Genomic DNA, 14,031 nt, shown 5'->3' on the forward strand with positions numbered 1-14,031 from the left:
TGCGCGGTGCCGCCGCGGTGCCCACCCATTCATAGAGTCGGGCGGCGGCGCACGCGCAGGAGCGGCCGCTGCCCTCCCATTCATAAAATAGCCATTTTCCCAGGCGGGCGGGCGGGCGCAGCGCCGCGGCCGCCGCTGACAGCGCCGCGCTCGCAGCTCCTGCCCGCCGCTCCCGCCGCTCGCCGGCGTCCTCCGGGGCCGGCCCCTCGCCTTTGGGATTAACTCGCCTGTGGAGACATGGTCCTAGCCGGATTATTTAAAGTAAGTACGAGATCGGGGCTTGCGAGCAATTGTTAAGTGTTTTAAGTAGAAAAAGCCAAGCCTGCTCCCCGAGGGAAAATCCTGCGCTCGTTCTAGATGCGTTGGGCTGCTCCTTACAGATCGCTGATCATGAGCATTTTTCTGGCGATGACTTTTCTAACAGTGATTAGCTATGATTACCTACAGTGGAGAGCTGCCTGGTGCTTCCCAGCCTAGAGGAGACCCGGCATTCTGGAGAAATATCCTGTTTCTTGCAGAATTTCCATTTGTGTCCCTGCGTCTCTGATTTATCCCTCTTTTCTGTGTTCTCCCATCAACATCTGCATTTGCTGTACATATATGGCAGGCAGGTTTCGGCACACTTGGGTCGGGCTTGTTTGCAGGCGTTTCCAGCAGAATAAGTGGCTTTTTTTCTGCTGATGGGATGTCTTCTCCTCCATCCCTCCTTCCTTCCCCGAAAAGGAGCATAAATACATGGTCACCTGGGCTGACAGGTCAGAATTGGATCTTTCTTGCTTTGGAACGGATTATCCGCATTTCCTCTCTTTTCCAAAGCCCTGTCTCGTGAGTGTCAAGTAGTTTTTAGCTGTCTCCATAATAGGACACTTCGGGAATCAGCCACTCATGTGTCAGACCTTTCCTGCGTGACCTTTGCTCTTCAGCATTTTATTTCATACAAGCCTTTTTTTCATTTTTTTTTGCTTCGGTGCCTTATTTCCATCACTGTTCTTCCTTGTCTTGCTGTACACTTGTTTTAAATCTGGATGGAAGCTGTATTTTAAAGGCTAGATGAGTAATAAAAATGGAATAACTTCATCTAATATACAAAATATTTTATGTATGGAGGCAAAACCTGTGCTGGCTGCTCCTTCCTACCAACTGCGTAGCAAAGATAAGCCAGGATTTTATTTTCTGGTACAGTCCTGGCGTCACAGGAGAAAGACAAGCCTAGAGACGACATGTTCTGAAAATTCATTATCAGGAGGGGAATGGAAAAAGCAGAAAGGGGCATGAAAAAGGCACAAAGGTCTCAGAGGAAAGCAGGAGTGAGAATGCAGACCTTGGAAATGGCAGTGCAAAGGAATATCACGGGGGAAAAGGCTTCCCTCTTTCACCTCCAGTTACCAAGGGTCTGATTTCTTCATTTAAGTCCTGTGTAGCCCCAAGTTTTTCTTTAAAGGGTGAAGGAGAGAAGGAAAAGCATCCCTGCATTATCCAGAGTGGAAAAGGCACCTTCTAGATTCTTTAAAACTTCTCCAGCTGCTGCCTTTCCTCCATACCATGCCAAGGGGACAGTATGGCAAGAAATTGCTGTTTAATTAGCTAAAGAGGAACTCGGCTTTCCCAATATTAAAGCTTCCCCTCTCTGCCTTTATTTTGGGTTAAAGAATAAAGCCCCAATTTGTGCACGGAATCACAATGATCCTGATGCCTGGCTTCCCCCTTGTCCATCTAAAAATGAATGATAGCAGGAGGAGGGGTTGCTCTCAGTTATTGGAACCCCGCTGGGGATGTCTCGTTGATAAATGTGCCCTTTTCCATGGGCTACTGTGTTTTCCCTTGCTGGAAGGGACTCTACATTGGGATTATAAAATTAAAAGGACCATTTCTGAATACTGCAGCCCTTTTGAAATTCTCCATGAGGTATGTGTAGGGGAGAAATTATTTGTTCTCCTCCTGAAACAGCAAAACAAAAGCTGTTTTCCTGGAATCATGACTAATTCCCAAATCGTACTGGGGAATGCAACATCTCAAAAAGCAATTCCTACCCCCCCCCAAAAAAAAAAAAAATCTGTTCTCAGACATCGATGAAATAAAATTCACATACCTTGCAACACTACAGCAATAATTAATTACCAGTTCTGACAGTTTTCATAAAATTAAACGTGAAAGAAAAAAATTCATTCATCACATTCCTATATAACTTTCCTGCTTCAGCCCAGTAGTAAAAACTGTGTTTTTATAGGCAAACAGTTGCACAAGTGTTGGTTTTTTAATCCTTTTTCAATGCAATACAATGTATTTCCTCAAGAAAATCTACAATCCTTCCAATAAGTTTATCATTTAGTACATTAGTTTAATAGATCATATCTGAGCTTAGTTTTCTGACCTTAAAATAAATGTTTTTGTCCAGCAAAAGGCTTTGACTGAGAAATCCAAGTCCCCAGAGATCTGAATGCTAGTGGGCCAAAATGTGCTTTATTCACTCGCACCATAGGAACAGACTTTAGCTGGACAGAGACAGCTTCTTGGAAGTCTACAGGTCTCATTTCCCAGCTCCTGAATTTCCACGCTCTGGCAAGAATGTAGTGTCTCGTTTTGAAAATGGCAGGTTTCCCTAATAAGCTTTCTAATTTTTTTCCTACCTTATTACTTGTAGAGAAGATTCTAGCTGGCCTTAGCTAGATAAGGCTGCTAAGGAGGGGAACAAAAAGAATGAATGCCAATATTTTGTTAATATTAATATACACTTTAGAGGAAAAAAGCTTTTTTTTTTCCTTTTTTTCGAAGTATTTATGGCTTGTCTCAAAATCCAGACAGCCGAACTCAGCCTTAATGAACTCCAACCTTATGAATTATTCTTAATCCCACATTAAAAACATGTGCTTGCTGCAAGGTCTCCTTTAACTACCTCTGAGTGTAGTCTTCCTCATTAAAAGCTTTAATTGAAGCCTTTGGCTTGCACCAGGAGCAGGGTGTCCCATGTCACTGCTGGCAGGCCTGGACAAGAGGATGTCCTTAATCCCAGCAAAGGCAGGGCAGGATTTGTTCCCTTGCCTCCAGCTCCTCTGCTGGGCCCTGGGGAACAAATCCTTTATTGATCACTGGGTGGGACCCTGCCCTGCCCGATGCTCAGGTGCAGCTCTGCCCAGCCTTCTAGAGGAGTGTTTTCACCAAAAACTGCTTTTTAACCAAGCCACCAGAGGAGACAGACCGGTGGTGACAGATCAGATTTGGCACTGGCTGCCATCGACTCTGAGCTGTGCTGCCTTGCACAGGCCTGGGAATGTTTCTGCCCACCCCTGGCATGATGCTGCTGCCAATGTATTGCTTTCAGTTATGATCATTTCCTGTATTAAGACTAAATATTCTGTGCTTTTCTTGTTTTCTTCCCCTTGCACTATTTCAGTATTTTCAGAAATTCATGTGTCCCAGACAGCAAAGAAAATAAACCAATTTCTGCAGTGCATTTACTGCAGCTATTGCTGCCTCTGTGTCAGTCTCAGTGAGTGACTGTCACAGCTCCTCCAGAGACTAATTCAACTTTTGCATTGGCAATGGAGTCACAGCCTGGTTTGGGATGGAAGGGACCCTAAAGCTCATCCCATTCCACCCCTGCCATGGCAGGGACACTCCCACTGTCCCAGGTGCTGCCAGCCCCATCCAGCCTGGCCTTGGGCACTGCCAGGGATCCAGGGGCAGCCCCGGCTGCTCTGGGCACCTGTGCCAGGGCTGCTCACTCTCACAGGAAACAATTTCTTCCTAAAATTTAATCTAGCCCAGGTGTAGTATCAGTGACCAAGAGAAGGCTGATCCCTCTGTAGGTGCCAAGATCCAGAGTTGTCTGGTCTGGCCCAAAGCAGATCCCCAGATGAGCAGCTCAGCTCTTACCCTGTCCCAGTGCAGGGCTCAGCCTTTCATCAGTCCGTGGCAATTTCTTCATCCCTTCTTCACAGCAGCTTGTGATGCTTCAACAGTTGGGAAACTCCTGGAAACCTGTGATTGAAAATTCATGTTGAAGCATCAAATTTGTTGTATTCCCTATACAGTTGGACTCGACGATCCTAAAGGTCCTTCCCAACCTTAACAACTCTAATATAAGGAGGTGGCCTTTTGTGCACCAGTGCTCTCCATGCCCCCAGCACCATTACAACCGTTTTCATTTATGAGATATATAAATATAATGGTCCTGGGGGTGGCCACCAGCCCCTGGCAAAGGGCAGCACGGCACCACTGGCAGGTTCAGCAGCTCCCTGATGTTCAGGGCACAGTCCAGTGATGTCACAGGACATGGAGGGGACAATCCAGTGCCAGCAACCCCAGGAGAAATCTTGGTTTGCTGAGGCAAGCAGCTCCTCCTGCCGTGGGTGCTGTCAGACACAACAGAAGGGACAGGCTGCTCAGGAGGTGTCATTAAGGTGGAATTAATTAGAGAGAGCTGAGTGGCCCCTGATCTGGAGCACACAGCTGACAGACACAAGGGTTTGGTGGCTGCATCACTTCCCTGCACACCCCGGGGTCTCTCAGCAAACACAGCCCAAGCAGCACATCTGGGCCTTTTTGGCTTTCTGTGACATTTGAGATTCCCTTTAGACATTTCCATGGAAGATCTCATGTCCAAAAAGGGTTGGGCAGAACTGTGGGACCTTGTGCCTGGTTCTGGCTGCAGAGGAGGAGCTCATGGCAGCTTTTCCCATTTTCCTGCTGGCTGCACTGGGGATGTGGCAGTGCTGGGTTGCCCAGGATTGCTTCCACATGGGACCCTCCTCTGGACTTAAGTCCCTTACTCTTATTATTCTTTTATTACCACAAACATCTAGAATATTGTTAAACACGTGAGAAAGAACTTGTTAAAATTATTAACCAGTGGGTGACTCAGATAGTTATGAACATTTGATTTTTAAGTGAAGATCCATTTTGTTTTTCAGTTACTGGAAGATTTGTTGTCCGACTCCACTCTGAAAATAAAGATATTAGACCCTTATTCTTTCAAAACTTGTTCTGAAGACGTTAATGGGAATGAGTTTTCCTGAGGGTTTACGTGACTTTCTCATGGAATTGCCTACAAGGACAAAATGATGTAGGAAAATCCAAAATCCTACTAAAACATAAAATGCCTTTTGTTTTAATTTCATCTGATTTCAAAACCCTTCAAAACTTCTGAGTCTGAAATAATACCAAAACACTTTACAATAACAGTTGGTTTCCTACAACTTTAGGACTTGCAATTACCCAGTACAACAGTAATTTTAAATTGGCCATATCTTGATGAAGAGATGGAACAAACACTGCAACACGTGTATGAACTTGACTTTGGAGTCCAATTTTACTCCCTTGGAAGGAAGTATATTTTGACTTGAAAATTGTATGTGGTGAGTGATTGTACAGTCATGGGGGAAGAGAATTTTTTCTCTACATGGGAGTTTGCTGCCTTGAAAAGAACCTCATTGTTTGCCTCTAAAGAATGAAAAATTCCCTATGTAAGAATAGTCATGAATTTTCCTTCATGTTATCTACTTTAAGAAAATTATCTGTACAGTTGCAAACAGTGAATTTGTGCCTGTGTTAATGCTGTAATACATCTGTAAATACCTGTGATCAAGAATTAACTAATTTTGTGTGCTATATGGCTTTTTTTCCTCAATTGAAATGCAATTTACAGTCAGGATTAGCGCAGTGGACAGCAAAGATCCCTAAGGTTGCACCCCTCAGCTCTTGTCCTCTTTCAAGGTCTAAAGTTCTGCTGGGTTACCCCAAACATTCATTTTGATTTGGGATCTGGCTGGGAGAAGCTGTATAAATTCAGTTTATAAGGTACCAGCGTTGCTGCTGAAGGCAGTGTTATCCTTGTGAGCAAACACCCCACGTGGTTTGGGGGTGAAGGAAAGGCTGCCCTGCCTCTGGGTACACAGCCAGGAAAGGTCCAGTGGTGCCTGGAGGATCATCCAGGGAAGTCACAGGGCCCCACCAGGTATCCAGGCCTGTCTCACTCCACAGGACCAGCCTGGCTTAGGATCTCCTTCTGCCCAGCACAAAGCCCTGACCCAGGATGGGCTGGACTGCTCTGTGCCAGGGCAGGGGGGCACAGTGCGCCTGTCCTGGGACACACACGGAGCACCAGCAGCTGAGGGGAAGGTGCCCAGAGCCAGACACAGCCTGGAGCTCTGCCCTGGCTGTCACCTGGCAGTGCCCAGGGGAGAGGAGGCTCCTGGCAGGACGAGCAGCACCCAGCTCGCTCCGAGTGCAGCGCTCGAGGCGTTTGACCCGGATCTGTCACCAGCGATCTCGCTGCGCTGCTGCGACTTCTGGTGACAAGGCCAGCAGCAGCAACCGAGTCATGGTCCTTGGAAAATTCCAGAAATATCAGCAATTGGTCTGCCAAGAGCAGCATGAAAGGGGAGAGCAGTTAACTGCAGAAACCCTCTGCTCAGGACGGAGAGGGCAGGGCAGAAAGTGAAGGACCACGTGTCCAAGCACCAAAACCTATCGGGGTGGACATCTGTGGTGGTTTAAAGGTGATAAAGACATCATGGCCAGAGCAGGGGTCTGGGAATGGGAAGAGCTGGGTCTTGTTTGGCTGTTTTCCCTCCACAGGCTTTATCCAAGTGGATCCTGTGCCCAGATATCTGCAGGGTCTTTGAGTTCACCATGTCAGGCTTCCCTTCCCCTTGTGCTGCAGAAATACTTTATCTATTAAAAAGACAATTTGAAACTGTACTACAGTGAAAAAAGAGGATGAAAAACTTCTATCCTTAACTCTCCTGACGTGTGGTGTTTAGTCCAGGGTCCCTCTCCTTTCTGTGGTAATTAACTGAAATCTTGATTAGCACTATCTCAGATAAGCCATCTTTAACATCTGCCTGCACGAGGCCCCGTCTGTGCACGGGGATGTTTGAGGAGTGGCCTGGCTCTAATCCTTCCCAAACTAATCTGGTGACACCATTCCTGTGTGATGGCACCACTGGCCCTGGAGCACAGCAGAGTTGATGGCATCTCCAGGGGCTCCCACAGTGCCACCAGCGATGCAGAACGCCCTCGGTGTGCCACCCTGGGCAGGCAGAGGTGCCACCCTGGGGACAGGCAGCCCCAGCTCACCGCCCGGGCTGGGCAGCTCTGCTCCACACACGTGCTGCCACACAAGGCAGACCTTGAAACAAATGGTTCTCCATGGATCCAGTGGCAATCTGGTGAACAAAGCAGATTCCCAAGAGCTGGTAACAAGTGGGAGTGAGCAGAGAGCCCTGGAGGGGCCACGAAGGCAGGGCTGGCAGGGCGAGGAGGAGCTGCAATGCCCTGCAGCGCTGCCACCATTTCCTCAGCTACCTTCCATCTAAGATCAGCTCTGCTGCACTTACTCTTGGCAACCAAAACAGCTGCATCTCTCTCCTTTAGAAAAAAAACCAAAAAAACCCAGTGGAATCAAAGTCTCCCTGCAAATGTAACACGCAGCCGATACAGAACTGATGATTTTGCTAAACTCTGACTTGCAGCAAATACTTTTTATATCATGACACTGGATGCTGATGCACAAAAGAAAATCAAGCTCTTTTCCCTCTGCACACACCATAGTTGTCAGAATCATTGCTTCTCTTTGTTTTTTACATACAGTAACTAGCAAGAGATGCTTTATAAACCCTCTTGTTCCTCCAGTCAGGATGTCAATGAGCTATGAATAATGAAATGATAAAAAATCCAAATGAATGGCTAAGACCCGGCAGAGAATTTTAACTGGGGAAGAGAAGCAGCATAAGGGCTGCATGACACTAATGATCATTACTGCTAATAAAGCAGTTCTTGCCGTGGTGCAGGGCACGCAGGGGCCCGGCGCGTGCCGTCCTGCCCACGCGCGGCCGCTGCGGCCTCAGCCCGCTCCCCTCCCACTGATCCCGGGAGGACTGGCGCTTCTCCAGCCCCAAATGCCAATGATCCATCAGAGCAACGATTTACAAACACAAGAGTGGACTCTGGGGGCGTTTTTCAGGGGGTAAAAATGGGCTTCCCTTTCTTCTTCCGAGAATGCGGAATCAGGTCTTGCTCCGATTTCTGTCGTGTTCGTTTTTGGGGAGATGTGCTCTCGCAGGAGTGTAAACACATTTACACACACACTTCTTGTGCATGATTTGGTTGTAGCTGGATGCAGTTTTTTCCTTTTTCCCACTGCTGTGACACTGAAAGTCATAGAATCACAGAATCATTTAGGTTGGAAAAGACCTTTAGGATCATCGAGCCCAGCTGTTAAACCAGCGCTGCCAAGACCAAATCTTTCACGCTGTTGGAAAAGGTTAATTTATTTGTTGAACACAAACAACTGGCAATGCCTTAAGCTGTTCACTACTTCCTTTTTCTTGATACCAGCAGCTTTTCCCCTCCTGCGACCGAAGCTTTACTCACCCCTTCTTTCTACTGATCTCCAGCATTATATTATTTATGAATAAAGGTCACCCCGTGAGGAAATGGCACATCTACTAGAAAACAATGTGCACTTTCTAAATTTGAACTGAGTCGTTTCCGTTCTTTGATTTAAGTTTAGTTACTTCCTGTGGTTTCTTGTCCTACGCCACTGCTGAATCTTTGGACTGACTCCAGGATAAATTGCACTCTTTCAATGAAATTAGAAACTGCGGCGCTGACGGCTCAGCCAGGGCGGCTGGTAAACAGCACTTCAGCTGAATATTAGTGCACTTAGTGGGCTGCACGAGTATCTCATTACCTGTGTGAGGTGATGGATCCGGCCTGAGCCGTGTGGGTGCTCTCCTGGGAGCTGCACCCTTGGCTCCCACCCTGGTTTGCCTCCAGACAAGGTGCTGAGCAAGCACTTCCACCTCCCCTGGGAGGGATGAAGGAGCCTCTGGAACCAGCGGCTCCTGATGGAGAGGAGACACTTCCTCACCAAAATCAATCCATCCTCCCACTGGCAGATCCTTGCTTAGCAAGGACAGGTGCTCAGCCCCATGCTCAAAAGCATCCTTGTACCAGGCCAATGCTTCCACAAGCCACAATCCTGCATCAAGTTTTTTAGGGATCAGGGTCAACTGGGGAAAGCCTCCAAAGTTTAGAGAAATCATTTCAGGAAATTTGCTGACAAAACCACATGTAAATGTACACCAGTAGCCCCCAGATTTGCTTTCCCTCTGTAAAACCATGAGTGAGCTCTTCAGGAGCCTGGAGTGACCACAGCCCTCCCGGGGCTGGAAGAGCTATAGATGGCCAGGTCAGGGAGAGGGACACGGTAGCAAAGGAGGAGTGAGGCACTTTGTACCTGGTGCTCTGCCTTCTCAGACACAAGTTTACCTTACAAAACCTTCAGCACAACAACCAGCCTCAGCAAGGAGCCCTCTTGGGCTGGGATTGCAGGATACCACAATAACAATGTGCTCTCTCTCCATCTCCCCCATCCCTTTTCTTTCTCCTTCCCTCCTCCCAGGACACTTGAGCACAGATTTCCCCCCCAGCAGTCAGCCTGATTTCTCAATGGAGCCCCGGATTCCCCACAACATCACCGTCGTCCCCAACTCTGCCATGGTGCAGCCCTTGCTGGACAGTTGGATCCCCTACGGGCGGCTGCAGCACCCGCTGACCATCCTGCCCATCGACCAGATGAAGACCACCCACATGGAGAACGACTACACCGACAACCCCAGCGCCTCCCAGCCGCCGGCCCAGAAGCGTCCCCGAGCCCCCCGCGAGCCGGGCTCGACCGGGCAGCACCCGCAGCGCTGCGAGCAGGATGTCACCCACCCCTGGATCTCCTTCAGCGGGCGGCCCAGCTCCATCAGCAGCAGCAGCAGCACATCCTCAGACCAAAGGCTCCTGGACCACATGGCCCCGGTGCCCGTGGCGGAGCAGTCGTCCCCCCGCGCCGTTCGCATCCAGCCCAAGGCCATCAACTGCAAACCCCTGGACCTGAAGGGCCCCGCGTCTCAGGAGCTGGACAAGCACTTCCTGCTGTGCGAGGCCTGCGGGAAATGCAAGTGCAAGGAGTGCGCCCTGCCCCGGACCCTGCCCTCGTGCTGGGTGTGCAACCAGGAGTGTCTGTGCTCGGCGCAGAACCTGGTCAACTACTCCACCTGCATGTGCCTGGTCAAGGGCGTCTTCTACCACTGCACCAACGAGGACGACGAGGGCACGTGCGCCGACCACCCCTGCTCCTGCTCCCACTCCAACTGCTGCGCCCGCTGGTCCTTCATGAGCGCCCTGTCCCTGGTGCTGCCCTGCCTGCTCTGCTACCTGCCGGCCACCGGCTGCGTCAAGCTGTCCCAGAGATGCTACGACCAGGTGAGCCGGCCCGGATGCAGATGCAAAAACACAAACAGTGTCATTTGCAAGGCGTTGCCAGAGAGCAAAGGGGCAGAAAAGCCCTTTTAATAGTTTGGGAGGATGGAGTTGGGAGGATGCTCCGCAGAGCAGGGTGGTGTTGGCTCTGTTTAACAACCTGTGTTCTGAGGAGAGCGTCAGCCTCTCGCCTTCGGAGAAAGCAGAAGCAAATATTTCCACAGACTGAAGCACTTTGGGTTATTCAGGGTTTTTGGAACTGGTCGCAGTTTAAATAGATGGGGCCAAAGGAGGAATGTTAGTAATGCAGAGTGAAGGCTGCAAACCCATGTACACCGTGAAGTACAGCTGCTGAAATCTCCCAGCTTGGACGGACGGCTGCTCACCAGGCCTGCACACCACAGGAACCATTAACTGCTCGCTCGGCAGGCACCGCCTCACAACCAATCCCCCATTCCCAGCTGCAAAAAGCTGCTTTGGATTCAGATTCAGGGCAGGCTACTTGCTTCCTGTCTCCTTCCAAACCCCAGCTCACTCCCAGCAGCCGTTGAAGGTGATGGGGGAACTCCCTGCACCCTCCCTCCCTCCTAGACACCACTCCAAGGGCTGGTTGCACACAAAGTACGTGTTTCTCAAAAGCTTTCTGTGTCCCTCAAAGATTTGTGGACCACAACTGAAACTAGATTTCATTTGTTGAAGGGTCTTCTGCCCTTTGGGTGTATCCCACCTGGTCCCACTGGTTTGGACCCTCTTTCTAAAGCAAGATGGTAGCAGGGCAACTCCTCCCAGGAGGAATTGCAGCAGGATGTGTTCAGGCAGTTGTATCAACACCAGGTCCTCCTGCCTGTAAGCTGATCCGTGGCATAAGGTTTCACTGGATGGAATATGAATTTTCCCTCTCCAGGAGGAAGGTGGCCAGTCCCGTTTCCCCCAGGCCCAGCTCGCTCCTGGTGCTGGAGCAAAGGGGAGGTGACTCAAGCCACAAAGCAAAGTCGGGTGGGGTTTGTTCTCTAAACCTCTTAAGCTCTGGTAAGAAGTCACACAAACCTAAGTGTACGATGCACATAGATGTATTTTTCTAGGGATCTCAATCCAGTACCTCCCCTCCTGGAACAAGCTCTTCTTTGCTCATTAGATATTAAGATTTGTTTTTGTCTTGGGGGTGAATGGCATTTGCTTGAAGTACAGCACATTCCCCCACCCCTATTGCTGCTGTTTGACTTTTGCCTCTTCTGTACAAAAGTGTCTTTTTAAATGTAAAGAATGCTTTTAGTGTTTATTTTCGTGTTAACACACACTAGGGAAAGCCAGGGGAAGGAGGAGAGTGTTGTTAACAAATGGGCCCGTGGTTTTCAGCATGCAAATATTGGCTCTGTCCGTGCCCTCATCCTGAGGCTGGTTCTGCCTTCCCCAAGGGTGCTGTGACCCCTCTCTCTTGACAACTACAAGGTGCTAAACAAGAATCTTGGTCCAAACATGCAACACTCTAACGAGTAGGTAGGTACTTGTTGCATGCAGAAAACTGACCCAGTCTCTCTTGGTATTTTTAATTAGAGGAGATGTCCTCAGTAAATGCACAACAGTGACAGTGAAATGTCATCTCTAATTAGATAAGCAATAGGCAGAGCTCATGTAGCATTTCCAGGAATCCCCTTGGCCTGGTTGTGATGCAGCCACGGGCAGGGGCTGGCAGCAGCGTCCTGATGGGACTCTGGTGTCTTTGTGTTTCAGAATTCAGCTCAGCTGGATATGACTTGGGGTTTAGCTCAATTGAACTGTAGATATTTATTGAATGGGGGAGTTAAAAAAAACATAAAACCAACCAACTTTTCTATTTATAACACTTGCTAGCTTGTACATGCTGAATCATATTAGAAAAGGATGTAATGCCTGTTACCAGATAACAGTTCCTACAGGGTAGCCTCATGTTAACTGTATGTGGGCACCAGGAAGCAGGTGGGGATCCAGAGCTGTATTTATTATCTTGCACAAATTGGAGGGGAAAAGATAAAAGGAAAACCAACCCCAAACTAGCTGAACTGTTGAATGTATAAGATATTGTATTTAATAAGAGAAATCATTTTCCTAAGACACAAGCAAGCTAGAAAAGGCCAGCAGGAGAGGTATTTACCTGCTGCCCTTCTCTGCTGGGACCACACGTGTCCAAAGGGCCTCCAGCCACGGCTGCTTTGCCTTTCTGACCCTCTGTCCCTGGCTGTTCCTGGGGAATCTGTGCTGAAAACCTGCTCTGGCAGAGCCCGTGGCCTGGCTGCATGGTCCTGTGAGCAAAGGCACTGCTGGAATGGTGGCCACCGTGCCAACCTGCACTCATGTACCCACCCCCAGCACCCCCAGCCGGGTTCCCTGTCACTGTACATAGCTGTAAACTATTTCTCTGTTGGTTTGTTTGGATACCTAAGCCCTGGAAGCCTGCACGCCGTGCTGAGCCTGCCGAGCGTCGTGGCTGTGTCCGAGCAGTGGGCAGTGTAGCAGAGTGACCCTCCCTCCTCCCCTGGGCTCCAGCACGGCCGCTGGGCTCTGCTCCAGCCCTCCCAGCCCCAGGCATGGCAGGAAGGAGCCTGGAGCTGGGGCAGGGCCCACAGGGCAGGGCTGTGCCAGGGGCTGTGCCAGGGGCTGTGCCAGGGGGAACAGCTCCCGTCAGCAGCATCGCTATTCCCGCTCTTCCCCAGCCAACAATTCCATCCCCCCGCTCCCTCTGAAGGTACTCGGCTCTCCTGCCACCCCAGAGCTGTACCAGGGGCACGGTCACCGTGTCACAGCCTCCACCCTGCCAGGGTCAGAGCCCTGCTAACGAAGGGACAGCTGCTAACGAGCACAGAGCGCTGCAGCCAGGGCGCTGCGTGGGGCAGGGCAGCTGCCCCTGGGCCAGGTGCCCTGCTCTGGAGGAGGAGGAGGATGGCAGGGCACCTGCACTGCTGATTGCTGCAGCTCTGCTAATTGCAGCAGCAGGCTCAGTTCGCCCCTGTCCTCACAGAGCAGCCCAGGCAGCAAGGAGGGGGGACCTGAGGGTGCTGGCAATGCCACACCTCAATCCCAGCAGCAGCAGAGTGGCCCCAGCAGACAAACACCCCCTCGCCACAGCCCCGTGCCCGCAGGTGCCAGCCCACATTTGGTGCTCCCTGGGCACTGCCTTTGCCACCCTGATGAGCCCTCACCTTCCCAGCACTGGGTATTCCCTTCTCCTCCCATGCTCAGACACCCTGAGAAATATTTCCCCACCTCCTCTTACCACCCCCCTCACATGTACACCCTGAAAAGTTACCACAGAAGGTTTTTCTTTGTATAGAATATTTATTTTGAAGTTCTATTTTAATAGTATTTATTTTAGAAAGTCTACTATTGTAAGAGTTCTTCTGTTTGTGAAGAAAAACAAGTACTGATGAATGTACTGATCTAGAAATTATATATATATATAAATATATATTGTTAAATATATAAATGGCTGTCGTGGTTCTTTAAAAAAAAAAAATCCCAAGAATGTTTATAGCAATTACTCTAAAAATACAAGCAGAGAGTAGCCCAGAATTGGTTATTTGATGCTCTCCAGCCCTGCCAAGGAACTCAGGGTGATGCTGGCATTGCTCTGCCCCCCAGCCTGGCACATCAGCAATTAATTACCCTCAGATCCCCTGAGTGGGAAGAGCCAGCACCTCAGTGAGGAGTACCAGCCTGCTCTGTGGACTTGTAGGAGCAATCCTCTCCTTCCCTGCACCGCTGAAAAATGCCAGCCTGGGAGCCAGGCTGCCCCTTCCAGGA

The 14,031-nt window shown here is 49.6% G+C and overlaps 1 protein-coding gene across 1 annotated transcript; it reads left to right on the top strand.

Moving 5' to 3' along the window:
• Window positions 1–116: 116 nt before the first annotated feature.
• Window positions 117–13,714, top strand: SPRY4 (sprouty RTK signaling antagonist 4). The gene is made up of 2 exons (XM_021541255.3): window positions 117–261; window positions 9,407–13,714. The coding sequence occupies exon 2, from the start codon at window positions 9,454–9,456 to the stop codon at window positions 10,345–10,347; it is 894 nt and encodes a 297-aa protein (XP_021396930.1). The 5' UTR covers window positions 117–261; window positions 9,407–9,453; the 3' UTR covers window positions 10,348–13,714.
• Window positions 13,715–14,031: the final 317 nt, after the last annotated feature.

Source organism: Lonchura striata, chromosome 15 (assembly GCF_046129695.1).
Source record: "Lonchura striata isolate bLonStr1 chromosome 15, bLonStr1.mat, whole genome shotgun sequence".
NCBI classification, from domain to species: Eukaryota; Metazoa; Chordata; class Aves; order Passeriformes; family Estrildidae; genus Lonchura; species Lonchura striata.